General features: G+C 47.7%; 1 protein-coding gene across 2 annotated transcripts in view; it reads left to right on the forward strand.

The window, feature by feature from the left end:
- The first annotated feature begins 12825 nt into the window (after positions 1–12825).
- The window catches only part of EGLN1 (egl-9 family hypoxia inducible factor 1), a 48404-nt gene continuing 46218 nt past the window's right edge, over positions 12826–15011 (forward strand). Inside the window, exon 1 of one of the 2 annotated variants that reach the window (XM_066596038.1) lies at positions 12826–13889. In XM_066596038.1, coding sequence (XP_066452135.1) covers positions 13176–13889 — 714 coding nt within the window. In that variant the 5' untranslated portion in view covers positions 12826–13175. The remainder of the gene's footprint in view (positions 13890–15011) is intronic. The other variant, XM_066596037.1, reaches the window with a different exon arrangement.

A 15011-nucleotide genomic window follows, 5' to 3' on the forward strand; every position in this document is an offset into this window, starting at 1 on the left:
ACACCCCGATGCACTTATATACCCCAATGTACTGAGGAAGACACCCCGAAAACTCCCCAACATACTAATATAGACACCACAATGCGCTGATGACGTCACCCCAATGTACTAGGGAAGACACCCCCATGTACTGATGAAGACCTCCCAAAGACACTCCATGTACTAATGAAGACATCCCGATAAAGTCACCCCGATGTATTAATAAAGACACCGCGATGTACTGATGAAGACATTCCAATGTATTGAGAAAGACACCCCAATGTACTAATGAAATCACCCCGATAAACTGATGAAGACACCATGAAGGCACCCAAATATACTAATGAAGTCAACCCGATATACTGATCAGCCAACCTGATGCACTGATGAAGACACCCCAACATACCAATGAAGTCACCAGTATGCACTGATAAAACACCCCATGTACTGATGAAGTCACCCAAAAGTACTAATGAAGACACCCCAATGTACTGAGGAAGACACTTTGATGTAATGATGAAAACAACCCGAAAACACCTCAACATACTAATTAAGACACCACAATGCACTGATGAAGTCAACCCAATGTACTAATGAAGACATCCCCATGTACTGAAGAAGACATCCAAAAGACACTCCATGTACTGATGAAGACATCCCAATGTTCTAATGAAGTCTCCCTGATGTACTGAGGAAGACATCCAAATGTACTGATGCTGGCAGCCCGTTGCACTGTTCAAGAAACCCCAACGTTCTGATGAAACATCCCTATCTACTAATAAAACACCCTGAACACCCTAGACACCCCGCTGTACTGATGAAGACACCCCAATATACACATGATGTCCCCCGAAAGACACCTGCAAATACTGAAGACACCCTGCTGTGCTGATGAAGACATCCCAATGTACTAATGAAGTCACCTCAATGTACTGATAAAGACACCCTGAAGACATCTCAATGTACTGATAAAGTTACCCCAATGTAGTAATGAAAACACCCCTGACGTACTGATGAAGACACCCCCAATGCACTAATAAAGGCACTTTGTGGAAATCAAACTATTATTGGATTGTGAGTGGCATTCAGTCCCTTTACACATCCATACCTCATTATTTGGCATTGCAGTCACTAAGTTGGTTTCTGAATGAATGTGCTAATTTTTCCATTGCTTTGCAGGAATTTGTGATTATTGCAGTAGAATATCTGCTTACTCACAACTTCTTTGCATTTAATGCACAATTCTTTGTCCAATTAACTAGAGCTTCCATGGAAGTTAAATTCTCACCTTCTCTGGCCATTATTTATATAAGCTACTTTGGTTTGGTATAGCCGTTTTATTGATGATCTCATTATGACCTGGGACGGCGAGCAGTCAGCCATACCAAACTTTATTGAACACCTAAATAAAAATAATTTAAACCTTCGTTTTTTAGCAGAAGTACAAAGGCAGAAAATGGAGCAGTAAGTGAACATTTAAAGGAACGTGGATACCCTAAACGGTTAATAGACCAAGCAAAATTTAAAGCCACAATGAAAGAGAGAAAATCTTTATTGAATGACAGGGAAGATATATTTGAACAAAAAAATGTAAAAATCAGGATTAGTCTTCTCCACTGCATATAGTTCAGAATTCCGTCATATTAAAAATATTTTTTTGAACCGTTTACCTATTTTCAAAAAAGTGGCTTCAGAAAATGTCCTTAGCTCGGTGCAGGTATGTATCTGGCAGCCAATCTGGCCAGCCCATGTCTCCACCCATAACTTTAGTAGAGACAAGATACACCAATAACTTAAAGGAGTTGTCCGACCACGCAGGGTGACTTTTTTATTATAATAATGCTTTCTTTTCACTTACCATTTTAGAACACAGCATACATGGGTTCAAAGCACCATGCATATTACCTGTTCTGTCTTTCTCTTGCTTTGTAATCTGATGTTGCAAGCAGATTTTAATGTTCAATATATATTTTATTGAAGTATCAATAAGGTATACAGTCAATCACGTTTGCTGTAAAACATCTCTTCAATAAAAAAATAAGAAATAAACTTACATCGGCACATTACGCTATCGTCGGATGTCCAGCAATACCCGTAGTCTCTCCATTAGGTAGTTATCTAGATTCTTCCTTGGGTGAACCCAAGTTGGATGCATGTGCCATATGTCTTAAAATTTGTTAACAGGTTGTAACCAAATACAGGGAATTTTAGTATGTTTAGATACGTAAGGGAGGGAGGCGAAATCTCCCAGCCCCGGGAGTGGGATTCATGTCGACACTATCAAGTCCTGACATCAATCTTGCTAGTAGGGGAAAAGAGAGAGATGAGAGAAGGACGACAGGGGGTGAGAGAAGAGAGGGGGATATAGAGAAGATTGTAGGAGGGGCGGGGGAGGTCTCCAACGGCCCTATAAGGACCAAGGTGGGCAGGGGCGTAATCGGCCAGCGGCCATCCAGGTGCGAGTTTCATCAATCCTGATAATTCGTAGTGGCTTTGTTTAAGATTATAACACACCGTTAGTTACCCATGCGTTCAATTTGGTAGATGAGCGGAAGGTTATCCATGTCGCCCACGTAGCGTAGTGGGCAGAGTATTTAGAGTCGTCCCTTGCCCTCAGTTCTTCGATGTACATAATGTCATCCGTAGCTTTTACCCACATTAAGCGTGTAGGAGCCACCGTGGTGTTCCACAGCTGTGGTATCACCTGTCTCGTGGCTAGAAGAAAGAATCTGAGGACTCCCTTCTTATTCGAATTTATAGAGCCTGGGAGGATGGAGAGAAGAGCGATCTCCGGGGAAAGGGAGACTTTCCCCGCGGTGAGGGCGTTGTATAGGGCGTTTATCTCTTTCGACAGAGAGGAGACCTGGGAGCAGGACCAACATATGTGGATCATCGATCCTAGGCTATCCAGGCATCTCCAACAGTTACTGCTGGCGTTGGGATACATTTTAGCTAGGTGCCGGGATACGGTACCACCTAGACAAAATTTTGTAATTTAGTTCCTGGTGTCTACCAGAGATCGACATTTTATGGGTCATGGTTAGCGATTTGACCCAGTCACTATCCTCCAGATGCCGTCCCAGATCTCTCTCCCAGCCTCTTTTGAATCTCGTTTCTGCGTCTCGCGTGTCCCCGGTTATCAACATATCGTAGACCACGGAGATCTCCCCTCTCCTCTTGGGAGTCGTTGCACACAGCTCTTCAAAAGCGGTAGACTGGTGCATTATCTCTGAGACCTGGCCATGTGTTCGGATGAAGTGGTTTAATTGCAGGTGTTGGAACCATGCACCGGCTACCAGGGCTCCCTCCCCTATCATCTCTCCCATTGGTTTGATCCCGCCCTCCGTCATTACGTCCCGGAGTCTAGGGACTGGAATCCTGTCCAGGAGGGGTAGGCCCCTTACACCCAGCGGGAAATCTGAATTACCTACTAGGGGTGTCCAGGGGCCGGGTACCGATATCAGACCTGTTCTTACTGTGAAACTATCCCACTGGTTTAGAATTGAACCCAGGAATGTGGAGACTGTGATCCCCCATCTTCCCAGGCTCCCTTTCAGCCAGAACACTCCCTGGGCTTTAAATGGGGCTGAGTCCTGCTCAAGCTCAACCCAGCGCTTTGAGGATCTCCGAAGCATTATATCAAGTACACACTTACTTATTGCCGCTTTATGATACTTTGTAAGATCTGGGACCCCACTCCCCCCATTGTCTTCTTTTGTGTTAAGACTTTGTACCTTAGCCTGGGTCTAGTACCGCTCCATACAAACTTCGTCAGTGCTCTTCTCAGTCGCGTGAAAAAGCTTTTTGGGATCTGGATCGGCAGTGTCTGAAACAGGTAGAGGAACCTGGGGAGTTGTTCATTTTAATCGTGTTGATCCTGCCAAACCATGACAGGCTTAGAGATCACCACCTCTCCAGGTCCCTCTCCAGCGAGCAGCAAAGGGGCCCGTGATTGAGATTAAACAGATCATCTAGTTTGGAGGGGATATGGAGTCTCAGGTATTTGATATGATCATCTTTCCATCTCAGCGGAAATCGGGATTTTAGATGGGCGGCTTCTGAGAGGGGTATAGTTATATTTAGGATTTCAGACTTGTAAATATTTATTTTAAAGTTGCTATACTGACTATATTTTTTAAACTCCTGTAATATGGTTGGTATACTAGTTTGGGTGTTGGTCAGGTATACAAGCAAGTCGGCCGCAAATGAAGCCATTTTGTGTTCAGAATGTGGGGTTTGAAAGCCGCTTATGTCTGGGTTCCGTCTTATAGCATTTGCCAGGGACTTCATGACTAAGACAGAGGGTGGGTGATAGGGGGCAACCCTGTCTTGTGTTATTGCGAATATCTACTGTAGATGAGAGCCTACCGTTGACCCGTATCCGCATAGTAGGTCTGTTATATAGGGCCATGATCCAATTACGCAACCTGGGTCCAAGGCCTATTTTTTGAAGTATGGCCTCTAAGAAGCCCTAGTCTACACGGTCGAGTGCCTTTTCGGCATCAATCGAGGCGTCCCTTCCTGCTGAGCCCTTTCAATCAGAGACAGGGTTCGTATGGTGTTATTCCTTGCCTCACGGCCTAGGACAAAACCCACCTGATCTTCATGTATCAGCCCTGGTACAAGGGGTTGTCATCGGGTAGCGATTATTCTGGCGAAGATTTTCGTGTCCACATTTAAAAGGGAGATAGGCCGATAGCTCCCACACTGAAGCGGGTCTTAACCGGGTTTTGGGATCACTGTTATGGTTGCCTGCAGTGCCTGAGGTGGAAATGGGTAGGACCTGGAAACCGCGTTAAAGGATTGGCAAAATAGGGGAGCTAGTAGGTCCTCGTAAGTCTTATAAAATCTAGGCGTGAAGCCATCTGGCCCTGGACTTTTGCCAATTTTTAGTTTCTGGATTCCCTCTAGTACTTCCTGCTCCGCTATATCAACCTTTAGTGCCCTCGACTCCTCCGTGGAGATGGGACCCGGAGCGTATTCGTCCAAGTAAGATGCCATTCCCGTATCTCCAGATTCCCCAGGGGCCGGGTTGCCGTCGCTAATGTTGTAGAGGTCCTTATAGTATCTACGGAAGCACTCCACTATTTCTGTGCTGGCATGTACTTTCTCTCCTCCGGAAGAAGTCAGTGCAAAAATATATGAGTGTGATTCTTGTGGATTAAACGCTCTTGCTAGCCAGGAGTTGCATTTGTTTCCATATTCGTAGTATCCTCCTCTCATTTTATCTCTGGCACAAAAGGAGGCCTGGTCCATTAATGCCAGGATCTGATGACGTAATGAAGAGATTTCTGTACCTAGGGGTGCTGTTGCTTTTGTTTTGTTGGATTGTTCTGCGGTATCCAGCTTTGTCAACAGGTCTGTTAGTTTACCCACACTCTCTCTCTTGAGTCTGGCACCATGCGAGATAAAGATCCCTCAAATGACACATTTCAGGGCTTCCCATTTAATGTGTGGAGCCGTTTATCTGTTTTGTGGGTTTCTGTGAAATTTTTGATGGCCTGGCGTATCTCGTTCAGGCAACAAAAATCTCCCAGAAGACTGTCATTTAGGCGCCAGTGGCGTTGCCCATTCCCCGTGTCTCTTTTCGCTAAAGTCCCATATACCGGTGCGTGGTCCGACCATACTATCCTGCCAATCGAACTTATGGGCGCTAGGTCTAGAAGGGCGTGCGAGATAAATAATCCAGCCTACTGTAGCTGTTGTGTGCGGAGGAATAGTGACTAAAGTCCTTGACCTCTGGGTGTAGAGTCCTCCAGAGATTAATGAGTTTACGGGTGATCAATTGCCTCCGTAGTCTACGTACAGCCGCCAGGGAAATGCCAGACTTACTTGATGACAAGTCAAGGCGCAGGTCCATGCAAACGTTTAGGTCCCCTCCAAGGATAATGGTGTTCCGTGAGGCAAATCGAGCCAGTTCTCCCAGCACTCGAATCATGAAGGCTGTTTGGCCTAAATTAGGGAAATAAACGTAAGCTATTGCAAGCACTTTAACTCCTAGTTCCACTTTTAGGAAGAGGTATCTGCCCTCCAGGTCTGCCTTAGATGCGAGAAGATTATAGGGGATTATAGCTTTTGTGTATGGCTATGGAAACTCCACATGATTTTTTTGTTGGGGTGGATACTATGGTACCACTGGGAATAAAACTTGTTATTACACTTTGGGACCCGGCCGCTTTTGAAATGGGTTTCTTGAAACATGGCAATGAGTATACGCTTTTTGTGCATATGAGCGACGATCTGTCCCCTCTTGGACTGGCAGTTTAGTTCTCTAGCCTTGTATGTGCAGAAAGAGGTGTTCATCATGTTGGTAGGTTATTAGCACAGGCCGCCGTCGGGGGAAACGGGGGGATTGAGGGGAAGAGTAGGAGATTAGACATGGCAGAGGTAGTAGGGTGACAGAAATGTAAGAATCTGTCAGTTCAGGGATTGTGTCCTAGACTCTCAGGAGTAGGTGCTCGTCTGGTGTGAACCAGAGATTAGACGGCACGTAGTGGCGTCTAGCCTATTGAGGGAAGTGGGTAGAGACTCTGTCGCAAGCCTCCCGCGTCATCCACCAGGTGACTAAACTTAATAGAAATGCCCCCATGGGGCTGCTTTGTAGAACCCGCAACTCTTAACTAAAAACAACAAATCAAACTGCAGACAGTCTTCTCATGACTTGGATGATTTCGAGTGCTTTCTTTAACCCTTTCCAATCCATTTATTTTTTCTCACCCATTCTCCCCAGCTGCAAATAAATTGGAGCTGGGAGAATGGGTGAGAAAAAATACATTTTCCCTGCACCCTCCTGATCTGACAGAGTTCAGGAGGGTGCAGGGAGGGACCTGCTTACCTGACCGGCGTCTTGTGCATTCTCCTTCTGCCTCCCGGCTCGGCGATCATGTGACCGCTGGGGTCAGGTGACACCTGGCGGTCACATGATCGCCGGGTCGGGAGACAGAAGGAGAATGCACAAGACGCCGGTCAGGTAAGCAGGTCCTTGCACGGTGCAGGCTCCCGGCTCGGCGTTCATGTGACCGTCGGGGGTCAGGTAACACCGGCGGTCACATGATCGCCGGCCGGAATCTATGCATTGCATAGCGCTAATTGAGCGCTATGTAATGTGTAAAGGAGTGGGCAGAAAGGGTTAAAAACCCTTTCTGCCTTCTCCTCGGGGGTCCTCGATGACGACCAGTAAAGGAGTGCATCTGCACCCGATGTGCCTGACGATCGGGTGCAGATCCACTCCTGCACTGCAGTGTCGGGCCTGCCCCGACATCGGAGCTGTGGAGGAAAATGATGATGTCGGGGCAGGCCCGACATTGGACTGGAAAGGGTTAACTTCTTTAGTATCGCTCAGAAGCAAGTAAAAGTAAGAGGGAAGGCATATAAATTCATTTTACATAAAGATGAGTAGGAAAGATGGAGAAAGAAGAAAAAAGGGGGAGGGGGGGATGTAAGGGGGAGGTTAAGTGATTTGGTCATCAGTTGGTATCTTCGGGTGGAGGCCAAGTTGTAGGGGGCGTCTCACAAAGCTTTCGTGCTGAAGTCTTGGTGATATGTATAACATAGTAACATAGTTCGTTAGGCCGAATGAAGACAATGTCCATGTAGTCCAGCCTGTCTATCCTCCTGTGTTGATCCAGGGGAAGGCAAAAAACCCCAAGAGCAGAAGCCAAATAGCCCTTTTGGGGAAAAAAACTCCTTCCCGACTCCCTAATGGCAATCAGACTGTTCCCTGGATCAATACCTAATAGATCCTACCTACCTGTAAACCCGGATTAACAGTTAACCTAAGATTTATAACCTACTAGCTTACCCGTCGCGCGTTGCTGCGAAGACAGACATACATACATACATTCCTTTTTATATATCTTGATAACAACCAATCACAGCGCAGCTTTCAAGTTACCTCAGCGGTATAATATATAACAACCAATCACAGCGCAGCTTTCATGTTACCTCAGCAGTATAACATATAGCAACCAATCACAGCACAGCTTTCATGTTACCTCAGCAGTATAAGAAATAGCAACCAATCACAGCACAGCTTTCATTTTACCTCAGCATTCTCAATATCCAGCAATTGTCCTGCGAAATGTTTGGCGGATGCATCATTTTGTAGTTGAACACGCTTGCTCGTAATGCCTTTTTGCTTTCGTGCTTGAGATGGAAATCAAACGATCTTTGTCTGGGGGCATAACTGTCGACGATGCTCGCACGCGCACCACCTATCGTAGGATAGTTGTACTCTGCCAGTAATCTTCCCAGGAGTGTACACAACAACTTCCCAAAGTTTCATGGCGATTGGATGAATGGTGTAGTAATGCATAAAAGGACAGACAGACATTCATTTATATATATATTGTGAGGGATTAGCGTTTAGGGGCAGTAGCAGCGTGGGCATCCGCGGCCAGAGACAGTGACACCAGGCAACAACGTTCTTTAGTCCAGGCTTTGCCTGGGTTTATTGCAGCAGAAACATAACCAATAACGGAAATAAACACCTGCTCGTCTGAGCTCTCACTATACATATGCTTGTTCCTGACTACTCACTTCAAAACGTCAGAATACTTCTTGCTTGCTGTACACAGCCAGTCCAGTCCTCCGACCTGGAGGCCGCTGTATGCCTTTTAAACACGTTTAGTGGCCTTCCAGGACCTAGACCTTTGGCAGCTGGGCAGCCAATCAGACACAGAGGGCATCACCCCCCTGTCTATCCTGACTCGACCTGCACTTGCTGGTGGTGTCAAGATACAATAATACCATTTATTTGTTTTTTAAAGATAATGTTATTTGTAAATACAAAATAATAAATGTGATTGTGTTCTTGTGTTTTATATGGCTTGCTGTCCACAGATGTAGCATAATGAATATTATTTTGTTATTGGCTGTGATTTCTGGCTCCTCCATTGGTTCTTTTGTATGTTTAAAGGGGTTGTCTCGCGAAATCAAGTGGGGTTATACACTTCTGTATGGCCATATTAATGCACTTTGTAATATACATCGTGCATTAAATATGAGCCATACAGAAGTTATTCACTTACCTGCTCCGTTGCTGGCGTCCCCGTCGCCATGGTGCCGTCTAACTTCGGTGTCTTCTTGCTTTTTTAGACGCGCTTGCGCAGATGGATCTTCTCCCTTCGGCTGGTCTCGGAAGCATCAGCGTTTTGGCTCCGCCCCCTTGTACGCGTCATCGCGTAGCTCCGCCCCATGACGTGTGCCGTTCCAGCCTACTGTTTTTTATCCTGTATCCACGGAAGTGCCAGAGGTTTTTGTCTTCTATAATAAAGACACCACAATGCAGTGATAATACACCCCTTTGTATTGATGAACACACCCCAATATACTAATAAGACAACTCCATTTACCAATTAAAACATCCCAATGTACTAATGAAGACATCTCTGTGTAAGGGCGCGGTCACTCGAGCGTAGGCATATGTACGTTCGCACGTGCGCAACGTTTAATCGCCGGAAAGAACGTTTTTCGGCGATCATGACCAGAGCTAAAAAGCGTATTATCGTTTGTTCCTACTTTGCAAACTATCTTTTCGGCCATCAAATATGCGTTGGCGCACCCTTGAGGGTGCGGGCAGACGAGCGTAGGCGTATTTACGTTCGCACGAGCGCAACGTATAATCGCCCGAGCGATCGTTTTTCGCCGATCACGACCAGAGCTAGAAAGCGTATTTTCGTTTGTTCCTACTTTGCAAACGGTCTTTTCGGCTTTTTGGCTATCTGCCATGCGTGCCTCTCGCCGGTACTGATCGCGCGCCGACTTCCATCGGCGCTGCGCATCGCCAACTTCCATCGGCGCTGCGCATCGCCAACTGCATTTAAAAATGTAACAATAGTTTTCAACAAAGGCTGCTCATTTAACTATAAATCTACATACAGCAAAGAAGGACAATGTAAAGCACGTGTCAAAGGTGCAAACGGTAACAATCTGAAAAGTCTAACAGCCGCATACGCCATTTTAAGCGAACATTTTGCATTTCAAAGAGCATATAAGGGCCAAAGGAGATGCGCATTAGTTGCGACTATGTTAAGCAAGTGTGAACGATGCAAACGGAATCATTCCTGAAAGACAAACAATCGCATACACCATTTTTAACGAACATTTCGCATTGCACAGTGTGTATATTAGGCCCAAAAAATGATGCGCATTTGTGGCGACTATGTCAAGCAAGTGTTAACGGACCAAACGTTATCAATCAGGAAGCACAAAGAACCGCATGCGCCTTTTTCAAAGAACATTTTCCAAATCAGAGTGTGTAAAAGGCCCCAAAAATATGTGCATTTGTAGGGAGTATGTAAAGCAAGTGTTAACGGTGCAAACGGTAGCATTCGGGAAACGCCAACAACCGCATACGGCATTTTCAGCGAACATTTGGCATTTCAAAGCGAATATAGGGCCCAAAGAAGATGCGCATTTGTTGCGACTATGTAAAACAAGTGTGAACAGTGCAAACGGAATCATTCATGAAAGAGCAAAAAAAAAAAACGCATACACCCGTTTCAACGAACATTTCCCATTGCAAAGTGTGTATATACGGCCAAATAAAGATGCGCATTTGTTGCGACTATGTTAAGCAAATGCTTACGGACAAAACGGTATCAATCTGGAAACACAAATAACCGCATACGCCTTTTTCAAATAACAGTTTTGCAATTAAAAGTGTGTATAAGGGCCCAAAAATATGCGCATTTTGTGGGACTTTGTTAAGCAAGTGTTAACGGTACAAACGGTATCATTCCGGAGAGACAAACCAACGGATACACCATTTTCAAATGACTTTTTGGATTTCAAAGTGTGTATAGAAGGCCAAACAAATAGGCGCATGTGTTGCGACTATGCAAAGCAAGTGTTAACGGTGCAAACGGTATGGTTAATGAAATGAACCCCAAAAAAATACCAATTCCCCCGGACATGTTGCTTTTCATAGTGTGGATATAAGACCAACAATAGGCGACAATGGTGCGACAATTTGTTATCACAGGGAAAACACACGCCACAGGTAATGGCAAATCAGCGCAGCCAAACCTGGAAATCGAGAGCAATAGTTTTTCGTGAAATTCAAAAAAGTCGGGTTCCGTTTGCACTGCAGCTTGTACACAGGCTATGCGCACAAAGCATTTAAAAACAAATTACATTTTTCCAACTTACCCAACGTCGCACGCTGCTCATAGCTTGCACGGCTCCATTCCAGTTCGTAGGTTATTCGGGCAACTTCTCGCCACAGGGTTTCTTTTTTCGCCGTATTCCGGTAATGTCTGTGCCTTATGTCCCACAGAGGTGGACGTGCCTCGACGGCGGGTATTAATTTGTTCATGTTGGGTAAACAAATTTTAGGCGACAGACACGGAAACCGTTCTGAAGCCCAATGTACACTGGCACAATCACTTTTTTATTTGCTACCATCGCTCAACGACAGGTGTGTGTATAATTAAGTAGTTAACACTTTCGCCGCCATTTCGGCTACGCATCGACAATTCACACCAGCTGCAAGCACTAAGCAATTGTATGTAATCAGCATAATTGCAATACACTGTGGATTTTGAAAGTATAACGCTAATACGCCGCGAACTCCGTTTTCGCACATTCTCGTATGAACGTCGCGTATGAACGCATTTTTTCAACATCGACGACTTTACGCGACGTACATTTGCTCGTGTGCACTCATTCACTAGATCATGCCTGTAACTATGGGAACGTATACACGATGCGACGTTTTCCAGCGCCGTATACACGCTCGTCTGCCCGCGCCCTCAGGGTGCGGGCAGACGAGCGTAGGCGTATTTATGTTCGCACGAGCGCAACGTATAATCGCCCGAGCGATCGTTTTTCACCGATCACGACCAGAGCTAGAAAGCGTATTTTCGTTTGTTCCTACTTTGCAAACGGTCTTTTCGGCGATCGAATATGCGTTGGCGCGTATTTCGGTCGCATATGTTCCGTTTTTTTTCGAATTACCGTTTTTACGCGCCGTAAAATCGCCCATGTGAACGAATACATTCGAAACCATTACCTCAGATGGTCACGTATATACGTTTGGTCGCAAAAACGCGCCGTTTATGCGCTCGTCTGCCCGCACCCTCAGGCTGCATTCACAAGAACGTATATCGGCTCGTTTTTCATGCCGAGCCGATATACGATGTCCTCATCTTCCGGGGGGGGGGGGGGGGGGGGTGGAAGAGTCAGGAGCAGGAACTGAGCTCCCGCCCCCTCTCCGCCCCTCTGCACTACTTGCAATAGGGAGAGACGGAACAGGGGCGGGGCTAATTCGCGGAACTTAGCCACGCCCTGTCCCGCCTTCTTCCCTTGTAAATAGTGCAGAGGGGCGGAGAGGAGGCAGAAAGGGGGCAGGAGCTCAGTTCCTCCTCCTGGCTCTTCCAACCTCCCCCCCTGCAGATGAGGACGACGTATATCGGCTCGGTTTTCACGCCGACTAATGCAGAGGGGCGGAGAGGAGGCAGGAGCTCAGTTCCTGCTCCTGGCTCACGAGGACAACGTATATCGGCTCGGCGTGAAAACCGAGCCGATATACGTTCATGTGAATGCACCCTAATAGTCTCAGGACAACCCACCTCTTCTGTACTAGTGCTCCCCAACAGCCATACACGTCTGGGCCCAATAGCCCCGCCCACATATAATCAATTTCTGCTGCACCTCTACCCTAACCAAACAGGTTGAAACAGCAAACCCAAACAACCAATCAGGTTACTGGAATTGCTGAATAGGGCAGAGGTGTTGCAGAAATTGATAATATGCGCCTCGCCCACCAGTGAAAGGCGAGCTGTCGCCAGCTCACACATTCTTCCGCTATTTCATAGTTGAGGAAATTGCCACCATCACGTGGTCGGGGAGCCAGGTCACATGACTGTGACGTCAACAAAGGTCCTTCTCCTGGAGAGGAAGGAAAAGCAGGGCTCCTCTCGCGCTTCATGCTCTATTTCCTGGGCTCCCGGGCGGACGGCCAACGCCTCGTGTGTGGAGCGCCGCGGTGGCTGGCGGTCTGGTGGAGCCGCGGCCATCCTCGAGTAGCGGCCGCGTTGTGCATGTGTGACAGGTGAACACACGTGTCTGGTCGGCATGCTAGCGGGCCCGCAGCGCCACTGAGGTATTCGCGGAGTTCTGGTGGCAGCGGGCTGGCGAAAAACGCGCAGAGCTTCAGACGCGACGACAAGGAGGAGGCGGCGGCGAGCCTCATCATGGCCGGCGGAGGCGGCGGCCCGGGCTGCGAGGGCAGCAACGAGAGTGACGGGGACCGGCAGTACTGCGAGCTGTGCGGCAAGATAGAGAACCTGCTGCGCTGCGGCCGCTGCCGGAACTCCTTCTACTGCAGCAAGGAGCACCAGCGGCAGGACTGGAAAAAGCATAAGCTGGTGTGCAAGAGCGCCGAACAGAGCAAGCGGGATGGTCGGGAGACGGAAAGCGCGGCAGCCGCTGCCCCGCATGGCAAGCAGCGGGAATTGGTGGTCGGAGGCGCCACGCTGCGGGCGCTCAACGAGGAGGACTACACGCAGAAGTCAGGCGAGGCGTGCGGCGGCGGGAGTGGCCGGCGCGGGGAGGAGCGGCCCAACGGCCACCACAGGCCGCCGCTGCAGAAGCTGGCGCTGGAGTACATCATCCCTTGCATGAGCCGCCACGGCATCTGCGTGCTGGACGACTTCCTGGGGCCGGAGCTCGGCGAGAAGATTGCGGGGGAGGTGCGGGCGCTACACAGCACGGGGCGCTTTACGGACGGCCAGCTGGTCAGCCAGAAGAGCGACTCGCCCAAGGACATCCGTGGGGACCAGATCACCTGGGTGGAGGGCAAGGAGGTTGGCTGCAGAGCCGTGGGGCACCTGATGACCAGCATGGACGATCTTATCCGGCACTGCGGCACCAAACTGGGCAACTTCCGGATCAACGGGAGAACCAAGGTGGGAGAGTTCGGGGTGGGGGTGGTGGTGGTGGGGGGGAAGCTTGGGTTTGAAGCGTGATATACTGTATTAGGCCTCCTTCCCACGAACGGATTTCCGCCGCGTAATTCGCGGCGAAAATCCGCTACGCTGCCCGCAGCTATTAGGTTCTATTGAACCTAATAGCTCAGGGCACGCAGTGCGGAATTCCGCACCGTGAAATCTCCTGTCCTCACCCGCGGCATGCTCTATTTGCCGCGGGTGTACGCGCTGACGGCTTCCATTGCAGTCAATGGAAGCCGTCCATTCACGCTATCTGTAGCACAGCGGAAGATAGCGTGAAAACGCTTTCCCGCCTACCGCCGCCGCGTCACATGACACGGTCGGCCGCGTCATGTGACGCGGCAGGCGGGAAAGCGTCATGCGGGAGCGAAAATGCCGGATCCGCTGGTAAGTATGGGGTCTCTGGGGGGCGCCGTGACGGGCTTCGCCATGGAATATTCCGCGGCGGAGCCCGTCACGCTCGTGTGCAGCCGGCCTTTGGAAAGCTTCTGCAGTCATCCGGTATGGACAGGTAGGTACTAACAATTTATTTTGGGCTGTCACACAGGACGGTGTGAATATGGTGGCTGCGAATGCTAATTCGTTCATTCTGTACAAGTGTCACAATCAGTGTTGGCTCATGCACCAATCATTTACCCCTTAGTGACAAAGCCTGTTTGTGTCTTAATGACGAGGCCAAATTTTGGAAATCTGACAGTCACTTTAACATAGAATAGCTCCGTAAACGTTTTGCATATCCAAGTGATTCGGACATTGTTTTTTCGCCACATGTTGTATTTCATTTAGGTGGTGAAAATAGTCCAATATAATTTGTGTATATTTATTAAATGCCAATACTGGGAACATTTTGAAAAAATTGTTTTCACATTTTCTATTGTAAAGGTGCCTACCCACTGGTGTTTTTTTTTTTTTTTTCCCTGCGAAATTCGCAGCATTTTTTGAATGGTTAAAAAAAGTTTTTCAAATGTGCATCCAGAATAAAGGGATGGAGATATATATTTTAGTAAGAGTTTGTATAGTATGTTTGCACATATTTGATGTATAAGGGTGCCTACCCACTGGCTTTTTTTTTTTGTTTTC

Source organism: Eleutherodactylus coqui, chromosome 3 (assembly GCF_035609145.1).
Source record: "Eleutherodactylus coqui strain aEleCoq1 chromosome 3, aEleCoq1.hap1, whole genome shotgun sequence".
Taxonomy (NCBI): domain Eukaryota; kingdom Metazoa; phylum Chordata; class Amphibia; order Anura; family Eleutherodactylidae; genus Eleutherodactylus; species Eleutherodactylus coqui.